Genomic DNA, 15004 nt, shown 5'->3' with positions numbered 1-15004 from the left:
ACACACTTTTCTATCTAGTCCATGTGAACAAGCACCCGAATGGGAACAAGCGTTCCAGTGGGGCCCACTGCCTTTCATCTAAGAGATGTCTTTTCCCACTGGAAAATACATGCATTGTGTGAAAATATTTTAATATATTCATGCACATTCCTATAGTTAGCAGGCCCAGAGGCACAGAGGGTGCCGGCACAAGATTCACTGCAGTAAGAATGCCACCTGTTCTCTCGGATGCCCACAAGCATGTAAATGGTGGGAATATACGGGATGGGTGCTGAGGGTTTATTGTGCTGCAGGAAGATTTTACTAATTACTTTCCTAAAGTCCAAAGCCGCACGCCTGTTCTCCTCCCGCCGCTGCCCCCCCCCAACAAAGCGAAGGGCAGAGAAGAGTAAAGGGGGAGAGGGAGAGAAAGAGAGAAAAAGCAAGGGATGCATTTCAAAGTTTCTCCAAGAACTGGAAGGGGAAAGAAAAGCCGGGTCTGATGTGAAATCATAGAGGTCAAAGGTGGGCCTCCCTCCCTTGTGAGAAAGCGGTAAATCAGGCCGGTTTATCAAACGATCATTTTCTTTTGAAACTGGAAGGCAGCAGCTGGGACAATTCTGCAGATGTGCTTGATGAGTTTGGGACAAAAATGGGCCACTCCTCTCCCCCTCCCCTCTAGAAGAGCTCCCAACAGGGGCTGCTTCTCCCTTCACTGCCTCCAAGAACCTCCCCTCCCTTCTTGGCGGTCAGCTGAGACCCCCACCCACTGATCGCTTTTGTCTTCTTGGCCTTTGGACACACTGGCAAGACCCTTTATGAGACCCCAATCAAGACCCCCATGACACAGGTACCTAGTAGAGATACCAGGCCCTTTTCAAAGGAGGAACAACAAGGAAAATATGCTGAGCCCATTGTCTCCAAGCGACACTAGAGGAGATGAAAGGGACTGGCCGCCCTTTCTGTCAAGGCTGTCTGCCAATCATCCCCACTTATTAAGGTCACAATGTAGAAAATTTTGACCTACATTTAATCAAAGAGTCATTAGACCTTTATAAGCCACAGGGGAAGGTGGAACTATGCCACAAATACAGAGGGAAAAGACTGTACCATGATATTGTTTTTCCCAGGGGAAAGGCCAGCTGGTGCCACCTGGTGGCCCCCTTCCTATGTAGGTGGGTCACACCTGACTGCAGGTTTACCTGGTGGCAGCAGCAGTCAGCTGGGAAGTCACCACCCCAAATTTCTCTAAATACCCTGGGAAACTGCAGTTTTGGGAGCTCCAGGACACTGTGGGAATTCAAAATAGTGGTTGACAGCTGCCTGGCCTGGGGGCCCCAAGCCAGGCATCGGCACCAATGGCTTCTGTCAGGATGCTGGACCCCAGCAGCTGCCTAAGGGTGCCAAAAGCTGAAGCTAGGCCTGCTCAGAAGTCACTTAGTTGCAACAAGTGAACAGAGCATTCAATTAAGGTGGGGGGGGGAGAGTATTTCCTCAGATCTGAGAAACTGGTTCAGAAGCAAGTGAAGTCCCGGGTCAACAGCCAACTAGCATCTAGGGCAGGCATAGGCAAACTCAGCCCTCTAGATGTTTTGGGACTACAACTCCCATCATCCCTAGCTAACAGGACCAGTGGTCAGGGATGATGGGAATTGTAGTCTCAAAACATCTGGAGGGCTGAGTTTGCCTATGCCTGATCTAGGGGCACATATGTAAGTCAAACAAGAGTTTGGGGTCCACACTTCTAAAGAGTTCCCAAAGTTACCCTTTGCCTCTCCTCACAGTATACAGCACATCACCACCACAGTAACTATGAAGAACATGCTATTTGCTTCACATATTTTTGGACCAGACAATCTACCCTTTCAAGCAAGGCATAAATCACTTTAGCATGAAGAGGAAACAATCCTCAGTCCTGGTGATCTGTTCGAGTAAGAAGATTTTCCAGGAATGTGTCATCAAGTACTCTCAACACTATAGGTGAGTCATTAATATACACAGCATATAGTGAAATACATGATTATAATTATGACAGGAGGAAAAAAATGTTTAACAATCTCCAAACTGAGTCAGATTCAAGGTCCTACTAACTCAAAATTGGCATCAGTGCTTTGCAGGGTGCCCAAAGATTTCTGTTATCTTCAAGTACAAGTTCATCTGTGTTATTGAGACTAATGTGTTTCTTTACATCATAGAATCATAGGTTGTTACAGTTAGAAGGGACCCTGAGGGTCATCTATTCCAACCCTCTACAATGCAGGAATCTCGACTAAAGCATTCATGATAGATGGCCATCCAATCTCCAAAACCTTCAAGTCATTTATAAAGGTGTCAATCAGCAACAGGCCCGGGACAAAAAACTGTGGCACCCTACTTGTCATTTTTTTCCCAGGATTATGGGGTGAGCACTCTTTGGGTTCAGTCAGTCAACCAGCTACAAATCCACCTAACAGTTACCTGGTCTAGCACATATTTTACCAGCTTATCTGCAAGAATATCTTAGGGACTAGTCAAAAGCCTTACTGAAATCAAGATACACTAAGTCCACAGCATTCCCCTGATCCACCAAGCTTGTAACTCTATCAAAAAAAGAAATGAGATTCATCTGGATGCCTGGTATTAACATCAAAGCAGACTGTCTTGTAGTTTCCTGGGTCTTCTTTTTCTCCCTTTTTGAAGATGGGGACAACATTTGCCCACCTCCAGTCTGCAGGAACCTCATCTGTTCTCTAAGAATTCTCAAAAATGATAAACATATGCTCTAAGATTAAATCCTTTAGTATCCTTGGGTGCAACTCATCAGGTCCTGGAGATCTGAATTCATTTAAAGTAGCCAGATGTTTCCTTACCACCAGGGTCATACAAGACACTCAGGTCCCAATCTCAGAAAGCAACACCTCGGGTCCTACATGCCTCTTAAAAGAAAGAATCTCAATCTAAAAGCTTTGTCTCCAAATACCTACACAACTGTTTTTCTGTCCCAATACCCACAAGCAGCTCTTGCTTATGAAAATGTGTTATGTAACCATGCTCCTTCCTAATTGTTGAAAGCTGGAGAGCAAAGATTAAGTTACTACATGAAATACATGCCATATAAACAAGCCGTTTACACGGCCCAACATCAGTTTGCCATTGCTTAAGGTGATACAGAAAGATTATACAACTGCAACAGGGCACGGAAGATAAAGCTGTTCAACAAGACTCACTCAAGGCAGACAAGCAGTTGACAATATAAAAGAGCAGGGAAACCTTGAGATTCAGAGACCAATTTAGCTTTCAGAACAGGTCTTCACGGAGCCAGAATAAGAATGTGTATGTCCTGTGTCCTACATTAATCACCAGACAGGATAGTTTTAATGGCAGCCCTGCAACTCGATCCAGCTAGCACCTGCAGAGACACTGGCTAGCAGCTTTCACCTCCTTGTTACTGTAAATGCCTGAAGTTCTGATCAGGTTTCATGGAACTGATGCAACATGTGGGCTACCAAAACAGTTTGGCCAAATGACACTGCTCACTAAATGACACTACTTTAGAAGGCAATTGGCACTGCATGGCCACAAAGGCCCAAGAGAAATACGGCTGCATGGCAGGTGCTTGATATCATTGACTAATGTCAGTTCTCTTCAAGTTTAGCATGCACCCTTTCCTGTATATTTCCAGATTATTTCTGCTTGAATAGGCAGCAGAAGAACAAACAAAATAAATAACTGCCTCCCCAATATCATCTTCTGGCATGTTGTGGCTCCTACCGTAATATGACGTGGTTCTTAGGGGCTCAAAGGACACATAAAATTAGGGTATTTTGATAGAAGAGTGCTCTGTTATCAGTCCTTACGAAAAAACAGTTATGTAATATCTCTAATGTAGTAAGATATTTTGGGCTGTCAGTCTATAAGGAATAAATTCTCAGTCTACAAGTGTAAAATCCAGATAGTTATTTGCCCTAGGCCAACACATGATTCAACACATGATATGAGATTAGCAATGCATGTTTCAGACACTATTTACTGGAACATGCAAGGGGGCTTCCTTCTAGAACAATCCTGATGTATATACTTGAGCCTTTAAAACACTTTCCACATAGTTTGCTAAGCATGCCCTAATTTACTGTCCTGTATTGGAAATAAATTGCAGCACCAAAATGCCTGTGCAACTTATATACATCAAAGCTCAATTTCCTGCCCCCGTTTTCTTTAGCTCACTCTGATATACACTCCCAACAAACGTATCCTCTCAAGAGCTCACCCACACCACTTTTAACATATTTGGAAGCTGCGAGCAGTGCTGAGAAAGAACACTCAAAACTTCTTTCCCACTTTCCAGGTACACCCTTCATCTCCATGAGTTCTTGTTTAAAGGGTGTCCAGTGCTGGTTACACCTGAGGCAATCACATACCAAATGGGCCCCAAACAAGCCTTTGAAGAGAAGAGGAAAAAAAGACAAGAAACATGGACAACAACTAACTCTCTAATTGAAGGAGAAAGGCTAGCATCCTGCTGCCTGGGTACCTGTGCAGGTCTGTTGCGGATTCTCTTTGAACATTTGGCAGGTCGCTGCCCTCCCCAGAGAAAGATGGGGGGGAAATAAAGCAATGATTACTATTGTAGCTGACTAGTGAGGCAGCCTTGCACGAGTCAGGCCATGAAAGGCCTAGCTGCTGAAAAACAAACCCTTAATTTAAATGTTAATGAAAGTGCTGTGGAGACATCAGAGAGTTACGTTTTTGAGGGGTTTTTTCCTCTCTTTTTTGCAAGAAGCAGATACACCACCAGTAGAATTTATGGCCCCCGTTGCCTCCCCTCTTGCTATCCCTGCTTCATCAGGCAGTGAAGTTTAAAAAAAAAACTAATTTTAACATTAACTCCACACTTCCACCCTGGGATGCAATTGCTAAATTATCTGCTGGCAGGACACTGATCAAAGGTGCAAAAACAAAGGCACACTGCACAGCCAAGCAAAAGTAAACAGTGGCCATGGCCCAGGAAAATTACCTTCTCCATCCCTCCCCTTGGAAGTTTGAAAAATGGAGGAGAAAGATCACTGACTGGAAATGGAAACCTGCAGTCTTATGTGGGACCCCTGAACTGTAATCAATGTGACAGGAGAAACTAACATGGGCATTTTCTCCTTCACTGTGCAAAATGGTAGAAGAATTGGGTTTCTCTCCTAGCCTCACAGGAAAACCCTCTGCACCTGGAAATCGGAAATTAAAATCACAGCAGCAGCTGTACCACATAAACCTATGGAACTGCATTAAAGGAGAACCTAACATTAGCTGCCAACTTCCTAATAGAATGAAGTCTCTCAGAATAGTTGTCTCCTCGTTACAATGCTCTGACAAGCTCAGCACAGAGAAGAAATTCAATTCAAATATTTTCCCTCTAACCTGTGAGCACCATCATTTGCTATGATGAAAGAGTATATTTTCTGAAGGGTATGAGAAAATGTGGCATCACTATCACAATCTTTAATATTCTACAAGATTCCACCATTCAACAAATCTAAAGCGGTTGCTTTAAGCAAATAGGTTAACAGGATCAAAACAGAAATATATAACAATATTGCTCCCATCACATGGAAAAACGAATAAAGTTTAGCTGGAAAAATTACTGCTGTATTTAAGGGGGAGGGGGGAATAGCTAAACAATCATCTGTAGGGAACAGCCCTGCAGTTCCACCTTAATAGTAACCTTTAGATTACGGTCCATTTGGGGAAGCACTCAGTTCTGCAAACTGAACCACAGCTTTGCAAATCTAGCAGGGCTCTTAACAGTGCATTTGCCACCACCAATGACAAGTTAAACCTCCATTCAGATAACACACATCACTTCAGTTTCCTCACTGCAGTAGCAGAGGAAGCAGATGAACATATTTCCATTATAGAGTTAGCAGTAGCCTAGAATCATAGTGCTACAAGAGATTAGAATAACAAGAGAAGATCCAGCACTACTCATCATAGCTGCCAAGTTTTCGCTTTTCTCGCGAGGAAGCCTATTCAGCATAAGGGAAAATCCCTGTAAAAAAGGGATAACTTGGCAGCTATGCTACTCATTGAATATAGCAAACGCTGTTGCAATGAAAAACTACCAAACAGATTAGCTCAAAGTACTGAGGAATGCATCCTATCATCAACTGGTTCAGACTGCAGGCAGCAGGTGGAAACAAGAAAGTGTGTCCACAGGACTTGAGGAAAGTCAAATGTGCATTCAACTTTGACATACACATATTGAGCATATGGTGGTATCCTAGTCATCTGCATCACAAATGTGGGGGAGGAAACCCTGAGACAAGTGCAGCCAGGATGACCCTAAGCACCTCCAAGGATATGTTTCTGCTTTCAACCCCTATACAGAAGTGGCTGCATTCATATCAGTACTAAGTATCCTAACTGAGCAGAGATAGAATCTCAATATTATCATATGATCTATAAGTTTTGTTGATTGTAAGATAAAATCCAAATGAATCAAACCTACAATGCATTTTGGACAGAAGCAAAAATGTTCTCTTTGCTAACAATTATTAATAATAGTGTTCAGATCCATCAGAAAGGCAATGATTCAGCATCCTAAATATATGTGTGTGTGTAGATCAAAGGAGAAAAGGATCCTAAAGTCAGGCAAGGATACTGAATCACCCGAAGGTTAGCTCTTCCCAAAGAGATGAAACATTCAGTTTAGCTTGCGGGGGACTCTCACACTACACTAAGAGTACTCACTCTTGCCCCCAAACTCACTTTCTTCTAGGATAGCGGCAACATTTTCTTGGAAGCGACAGGTTTATAGGTTAGCCGACACCTTCGCTCTGTGGAATTTTAATTAACTTCTCCCATCATTAATATGTTAAGGAGCAGAGGTTCTATTATATGGGGTCAGCCCGTGTTTCAGGCCTTGCTATATCAGCCGTCAAATTGAAGAATTAATGACGTGGCTAATCGGTTCTAATACTTGAGGGGTGGGGAGGGAAGAGAGGTGCAGTGGGATCAGCAGTCTCATAAAACAAGCCGAGTGATCCAAACCTGATTGCTGATGGAGAAGCCACTCTGCAAGCTTCCATTTATCACTCAGTGGGGGGGAAATGAAGCTAGGTAAATATTGTGACAGAGAGTGTGTGTTCACTCCAGGGAGAGAAGTCAGTGTTCTGACAAGAGGCCAGCCCTGCAGGTCATCACTTAGGAGGATAAAACAGTGTTCTGCAAGGGCTCTCCCAGTCACAGGAGCACATCCAGTGCATACTGCATAAAGCTTAAGGGGATGAGCTCTGAACAGGCAGGCTGAAGGCTCTTGGTGCTGGTCTATCTGATGCACATGCATTTAAAAAACAACAGACATGTCCACTGGATTGTGCTGGCAACACTGCACCACTATGATAGTTCTTATGTTCACTAATTTAAAGGGCATTCCAAATGGTCTCCACTCAACAGATTGGTGCTTAAAAAGACAAGCATGTGCTCACTAATTGCCAGGGTTTGACCCTCTGAAGTCTCCTCTTATGCTCAGAGATGGAGGGAAGATACAATATCAATGAAGGAAGAATGGCAGACAAAGTTAATAGAATATATAGAAATGGCAAGACCGACAAACAGAATAAGAGATCAAAATAAAAAAACTATTTGAGAAAGATTGGAAATGTTGTATGGCATATTTATAGACATATTGTAAACATATTAAAAAGTTAACAGAAACAGAATAAATTTAGCAGTGAAACAAATTATCGAGATATGAAGACGAGGAAAATAAGATAGAGGGAGAAATTAGAATATGTAGTGGAAAAGGAGAAAGGGAGTTTATAAATTTTGTATTTCTTTATTTGAAATGGTGTAAAATAAAGTGTGAAATGAAAATGAAAATTAAATTGAGGTGGGGGAGACTGTGTCTCCTAAGCAGATCTCAGCAACCCAGTAATCCAGAAGAGCTGTTGAATATAGACATGCCTGTTCCAAGTCTGGAGGCCACCACACATCTGGCTCCAAGCCAGCCGTCAAGCAACACCCACATTTCACCCAGGGCCACATGAGAAGAGGAGATGATGAGCAACACAAGAGATTTGGGAGCACACCAGCGGTACCAGATAGCTGCATGTGAGGTTACTCAGGAAGAGAGAGAAAAGGTGGAAGCACCTGCCTGAATAGCCAAACCTATCAATTCTTAAGGAAATCAGCCTTGAGTGCTCCCTGGAAGGACAGATCGTGAAGCTGAGGCTCCAATACTTTGGCCACCTCATGAGAAGAGAAGACTCCCTGGAAAAGACCCTGATGTTGGGAAAGATTGAGGGCACTAGGAGAAGGGGACGACAGAGGACAAGATGGTTGGACAGTGTTCTCGAAGCTACGAACATGAGTTTGACCAAACTACGGGAGGCAGTGCAAGACAGGAGTGCCTGGCGTGCTATGGTCCATGGGGTCACGAAGAGTCGGACACGACTAAACGACTAAACAACAACAACAACCTGCCTGAATCAGGGCCTGGCTGATGAGCACCCAGCTTCTAATCTGAACAGCTTCATCAGTAAAGCAACAGCTCCAGCCTTCCTGAACTGAGGGAATGAACACTAAATTCAAGCAATTGATGTGAACCAGTAAAAGACAACAAGGTCAAGATACTCCATGCCTTGGTAACTTCCAAATAGGATTATTGTGATGTGCTCTGTGTGGGGCTACTTTTGAAGATGACTTGGAAACTTCAGCTGGTTCAAAATGCAGCAGCCAGATTGCTATCTGAGGTTCCCTTAGAATGCATACAAGAGGCCTAATTCAAGGTGCTCACATTAGTGTTCAAAGCCCTAAATATCTTAAATACCACCTCTTTCCCCACAAACCCTCACAGGTGTTAACAAAAGGGGCCCCTCTTGGTAATTCCACCACCCTCAGAGGTTTGAGGGGTGGTGCCCCAGGAGAAGGCCTTCACCATAAAGGATTCCTTTCTTTACCCTAGCCTTTAACACCAGATATTATGATGATGATATTATTATTATTATTATTATTATTATTATTATTATTATTATTATGCCACCCTTCATCCATAGTTCTCAGTACCTATCCTATTCCTGTGACTGTACAGTAATTTGATTTCACTGTTTTTAATATTGAATTTTTTTAACAAACAAAAATATTTACCCACCCTGGGACCTGCTGATGGAAAGCAGGTAATAAACTGAAACTGAATACTGCTGGCGACGATGATATATACAAGAGAGGGAGAACCAGTCATCACAACAGGACAATGTTCACCTTAGCATAATTGGATGCTTTGATTCTCAACAGCCTAATGCAAGGTTTCAAAAACTTATGAAAAAACTAGGCTCTGCTTCAAATGTAAGACAAGTTTGCCACAGAAAATTTAACAATCTGAAGCTCATTGTAATTCAGAACAGAAAACGAGCTTCCTCAAAGAATAACTACCTTGCTGCAAGCTGCTTTTGAGGTTAAATACCTCAAAATAAAAGTTGAGTCAGGGTACAAAGCGCTTCCAAATCTTCAAGATACAAGGCACTGCTCAAGCTTTGTGTAGTTCAGTTTTGTGACTTTTGTATACAATTGTAACTTATGGCCAACATTCAGTTCTTAACATTAGCAGAGTAGCAATATGATTACAAAATAACTCATCGGAACAGTTTAATTTCCTCTGTGTATCTTTCCCCAACACATCAGATTTTGTTCACAGATGCCCAGCTGTGACAAAAACAGTAGCCAGAAGATACTCCCATGTGTTTTAATGACTCTTATCAACATTACTACAGAAAATGAGTGGTTCTCTGGTGCCCCAGTGGTACAGAGCAGCTTCAGGGACTCCGCAGTACCTTTTTCATTTTGCAGCATCAACAGAAGAGGCTGTCTGAAATAGAACCAAACTATGGGCTTTGACAATAGAGCATGCACAACAGAATCTGCTTTGCTTTTTGCTTTTTTCGTTGCCAGGGGACCAGCACTGAATAAGTTTCATATAGGAAATACATATGTACAATGTATCAAAATGAAATTTGCTTATTTTTGCACTATTCTCAGGAACTCTGAGGTAAAGTGCCATAAATACAGTCTCAATATAAAATATGGTTCTCTATCTTCCAACAGCACTTGAGTATGCTGCACTTAAAGGAAGAGCAGATTTCTCTCATTCCAATCCTTCCGTGGATTGGTTGTAGCTAATTGTAAATCCCACCTATCTTCCAACTGTACAGGGATCTTCTATTAATTAGTTTTGGGATTAGTATGCAGAATGAACTGTTTGAACTTGCTGCAGTTTTCTGTTTCTTCAGTTCCTTGGACTGGTGATTCGCCATGAGCAATTCTATGTATTAACATATCACACAGGGGGTGGGGGGTAGGATAGTATGATCATATCTATACAGTAGCATGTTTCATGGCAAAGGCCATGTTACTAGATAATGACCAATTTGCTACAGCTAGCCTGTAACCACTCTAAGCTTTCTCTCTCTTGAATCTTCTGAGCAAAACACTGTATTTTGTACTTAAGAAAAAGCAATACTGTACAGTACTTTGCAGATTGTAATTGCAATATGGAATGTGGTTGTACAAGTGGCAACAATTGGATACAGCTTGTGACACAGCGTGAGTGACAGAACTACTCCCATGCTCAATCACATTCCATTAGTTGCAATTAAGTTGCTTTGAGTGTGTACAGATCCCCACTGCATAATGCAGAAAGGCAAGGAAAAGATTAAAAATCAGCCAACAGCCGAAAAGCTAACCCTCATCCCCTCCCACAAAAAGAGTGCAACTTACTTTTTATGCTTACTTACTTACTTACTTTTTATGCTTACTTTATGCTTACTTATAGGATAGCATGTTGCTCTTGCCAAAGTGGCACTTGCAAGGAAGGGTATTGTGCAAGCGTAAGCTTTGGGTGAAGAGGAAAAAAAGAGAAAAACTAAAGATCCTTATGCAGAAGATATTTGGTACAATATCTAAGTCAGTGCACCCCTTGACTTCACCCATACAGACCAGAGTATTCTGCAAGTCAAACTTCTTTTTTCTAGAACCCAAAGGGCAAGAGAAATAGAAGGAAATGCTCTGAATTCCACAAAAATATAGAGTATTCTTCTCTGCCTAATTTACTGTTTCTACACAAAAAAGGATTTTGAGTCACAGAACTGAAGATACTTAAATGCTGAGTTCTAGACCTCCTGAATACTTGGTATAATAGGTAACTATACACCTAAAGAAAAACCAGATTTAACATGAGGTGTGCATACATTCATGTGCAATTTTTATATCTTGTTACCTTGATAATGGACTAATGGCAATGGACCAGACCCGGTCTTCAGTCTGTATGGTGTGCAAACACTGCCCAGCTCTGCCTGGTGACAAGGACCAAACCTAGAGAGAGAGAAAGCACAAATAAACACCACACAACAAAAAAGTGCAAGATAGAAGTGTTAACAGCAGCTGTGTTTGGAAACGATCTCTCCCAAAGAAATCTTGGGAGCACAATTTGAAATTAGCAGAGTAAACTTAAATCAACTTCTTTACCCCCGCAATATTTTGACTGCATGCTTTCTAAGGAAAGAAATGATAGAAGAGATTAGAAGCAGCTTCTGTACAAATCAGTCCCAGTTCCGGTGCTAAAAGCAAAGAACAATCATCTGAAATGCATCTGCTCAAATTATGTTGAAGGTCTGCATGTCAGAACAAATTTAGATTTTATCTCATCTTTATTCTTATGGTTCCTTGTCTGGGCAAATCCTTAAAGCCTTCTCTCCAAGTTTGTTGCAAAACAATAGAAACACATGGAGAATGGGGCAGTCTAATTTCCCGTGCAGTGCCCCCTTCTGTACTAATTGTTAAAACATGCTCCAATCCCTTAATGCACATTCACACTTTGATAATACTTGTTCTCCCACAATACATGTTGTTTATAACCACGGTAAAGTGACCTGTTCATGAGCTTTCAGAAATCTGTTACTGACATAATGAATAAAGCTAAAGCTTGTGTTCCTGACATCCTTTTGAATACCATCATTTCTTTCCTCTACCGCCAACAAATTCATCTCCCATTTTCTGGATCCTGAGATTTTGGTTTCTGATTCCCTCTCCGACAATCCCCCAATGTCTTAAGGGAATTCAAAGCTGGGAGTGTTGTATTTGTTTGTTTGTTGATAATGCTCAGGATTGCAAGGCTATTCGGTGTCAGAGGGGAATTTGGCACCTAGTGTCAGCAAAAGCAGCAGAAAAGTTGAGCTCTTTTAATGCACCCCTATCTCATACAGGTTAAAAATATTGCTGGGAGCATGCTATCTGGTGCCTATCAATGAGGAATGTGCATTAGCAGCTACTCAAAGCTCAGCCCTAATCAACACTCACTATCCCTCCAAAGCACCCAATGCACTTACAGTTCCCATTAGAGACCTACTAGGGATTCCCTTCTAGCTAGGAGTCAACACAAGGAAAATGTCACTTGGTAAAAATAAAAGCAAATTCCCTGCTCATAAGGATCAGGCTGGAAGAGTGTTAGGTGAGCCAGATTCCATTTCTGGGTTTTTTTTAAAAAAAGACAATGAGCACAATTAAAGCAGAATTCCCTTTGACTTTGAGGATTTTGCCCTCAAGGTCACAAAATGCCTTCCAAGTTTCCAGTGGCAGGGTATCAAAGAATCCCACATAATGGATAGTTTAATTCATTGTGATTGAAATTCAGAAACTGAGCAACTTTTCCATTCAGATCTCAGCCTGATGGGCCACAGAAGGAGCACTGTTGAACATACAGTAGTAAAATATTAAGAAATTTGTTCCCAAATGCATGTTTGGGTTAAAAGTAGGTCCTGAGTCTGAAAAGGTTGAAGATACCAGCTGTAGAAGTTCCAGCATTTTATTGTTCTCATAGGTAGGAAGTATAGATTCATAGGAAGAGGAAGGAAGAGGAAGAGTGGAAGAAATTTCGAATCTATTATGAAAAATATTGTAAAATTGATATTTGAAGAGTAATTTAAGCAAATATGGATGCTGCAGGTTAATGACTTAGAAATTTTTGCTTTGGAAATTTAGAGTGATAAACGGACTTTAATAGTAAAATACAAAGGAAATTGAAAAATGTATACAGGGAAAGAAAATAGGATTAGAATCTGTGAGGTTTGATATACAATGAACCGATAGAGGGGGACCTCGAGGAGGTCCATTATAGATAAGATAGAAAATTTGAAATATGATTAGTGGTTTTTTCTTTCTTTTTTTGTTTTTTCTTTTCTTCTTTCTGTGTCGTTTTTGATGTTGTGATTTTTTCTTTTTTTGTATTTTTCTGTATTTAAATTTTGAAAATTTTAATAAAAATGAATTTAAAAAAAAAGAGGAAGTATAGATTCATAGAATCACAGAACTGTAGAGCTGGAAGGGATCCCAAGGGTCATCTAATCCAACCCCCTGCAATGCAGGAATCTCAACTAAAGCATTTATCACAGATGGTCATTCAACCTCTGCTTAAAAACCTCCAAGGAAGCAAACAGCTGGCAATAAACAATGAGTCATAATACAAACAACGTAAACAGCAAATAGAGCATTTTTGCCACTGGTTGACACTTTTGAAACACTTCACATTCTTCTGCTGCTGCTCAGCCTATCCTCCTGGTGGATTTCTTCTGACTCTCCAAATTGTCAGAACCATTTGGCCAGTGCCAGAACCATTTGGTCAGTGCCCCATAAGGAAACTATCAGTTAAGACACAGTCTGCTGGCTGTTTGGGTGGGAATTGTTGCATGCAAAAGGCTCTGTTCATTGAAAGCAGCTCTAGAGATAGCCCAGAGCCAGATCTTAAACTAAGAGTAGGGAGCGTAGAATCAGAAAAGCTAGGACTGTTCACTGAAGCTGGACTAATCCTGGTCACTACCCCAAAGAATGTTCTTCCATCGTAAATGTAATGTCAGGGGAAGAAAAACACTAAATCCCTCTACATGTGTTCTCTCTGACAGCTTGCCATCCCAAACCTCACTAAATAAAAGCTCATGAAAAAATAAGCTGTTGCTCCACATCACTGTTAGCACAATTAATTTTCTAGCTAAAACACACAGAAAGAACCTTGCATCTCCCCATTTCTCTCTAGGTCTAGGAAAATAAAAATACAACTCAGAACAGTGAAAACAAGGGCCAGAAACCATATGACTCTCTAAATGTTGTTGGAATCCACCTTCAAGGATGATGGGAATTGCATAGCTGCCAAGTTATCCCTTATTTTAAGGGATTTTCCCTTATGCTGAATAGGCTTCCTCGCGAGAAAAGGGAAAACTTGGCAGCTATGGAATTGTAGTCTTTCATAATCTGGAGGGCCCCAGGTTCCCAACACATGCTCTAAACTAAGCATGTATGCTCTTTCAGCCCTAGAATCTTATAAAGGAAGGAAGAAGTGGCTGTATAAATAGTCTGTCCTCCATGGGATCCTGACCCCCACTCTATTCAGCAAAAGAATTAATAGACAGAAGCCTTAAAGGGCAATGGAACCAGGACTCTGTAATCTGATTTTTGACTGTCATAAATCTCAGCAGGCCTATATAATGTCTGTGTCACAAGAGAAATGTAGTTAGTTACTCCACTTTGGGCAGGTGGCTCTGAGATACATGTCTGAAACATTTGAGATAAACTAGTATACAGTAGATGTAAGAAAATCCTGGAAATGGGCAGCAATGAAGCTGAAAAGTTTGTTTAACTGTTAATCCAAAAGAGAGGAATGAGAACTGTATTTCCCCATTCCATCTCCGATTTTCTTTTCATACATACACTCCTATAAGTATAAAGCAAGACATACACGCGCTCACCTTTGCTGTTCTGTCCCGTGAACCACTCACAACGATAGCTCCTTGACAATCCACGCAGTTCACTTCCTGTTCATGCCCCAAGAACTTGAAGCTGAAGGAGCCATTCAGCTTATGAAGGACAATATTGCCATCTCTGAAAAAACAAAACCAGAGTGAAGAAGGTGCATCGCCTTGGAACAAATGCCACAAGGCACAGATAATTCTGGCAAATGGCATGAGAGCTTCTCATATCCAAAACTACTCTCCTTCACTGAGGGTCAATTTAATGA

General features: G+C 41.5%; 1 protein-coding gene across 1 annotated transcript in view; it reads right to left on the bottom strand.

Moving 5' to 3' along the window:
• FBXW4 (F-box and WD repeat domain containing 4) overlaps positions 1 to 15004 on the bottom strand; it is a 73868-nt gene that overhangs the window by 42833 nt on the left and 16031 nt on the right. Inside the window, exons 4-5 of the mRNA XM_035134119.2 lie at positions 14736 to 14868; positions 11219 to 11313 (exon numbers count right to left, since the gene is read on the bottom strand). Coding sequence (XP_034990010.1) covers positions 11219 to 11313; positions 14736 to 14868 — 228 coding nt within the window. The remainder of the gene's footprint in view (positions 1 to 11218; positions 11314 to 14735; positions 14869 to 15004) is intronic.

The sequence above is a fragment of the Zootoca vivipara genome, chromosome 5, assembly GCF_963506605.1.
Source record: "Zootoca vivipara chromosome 5, rZooViv1.1, whole genome shotgun sequence".
NCBI classification, from domain to species: domain Eukaryota; kingdom Metazoa; phylum Chordata; class Lepidosauria; order Squamata; family Lacertidae; genus Zootoca; species Zootoca vivipara.
The sequence above is the reverse complement of the archived record's forward strand: the minus strand, read 5'-3'. Positions and strand labels throughout refer to the sequence as shown.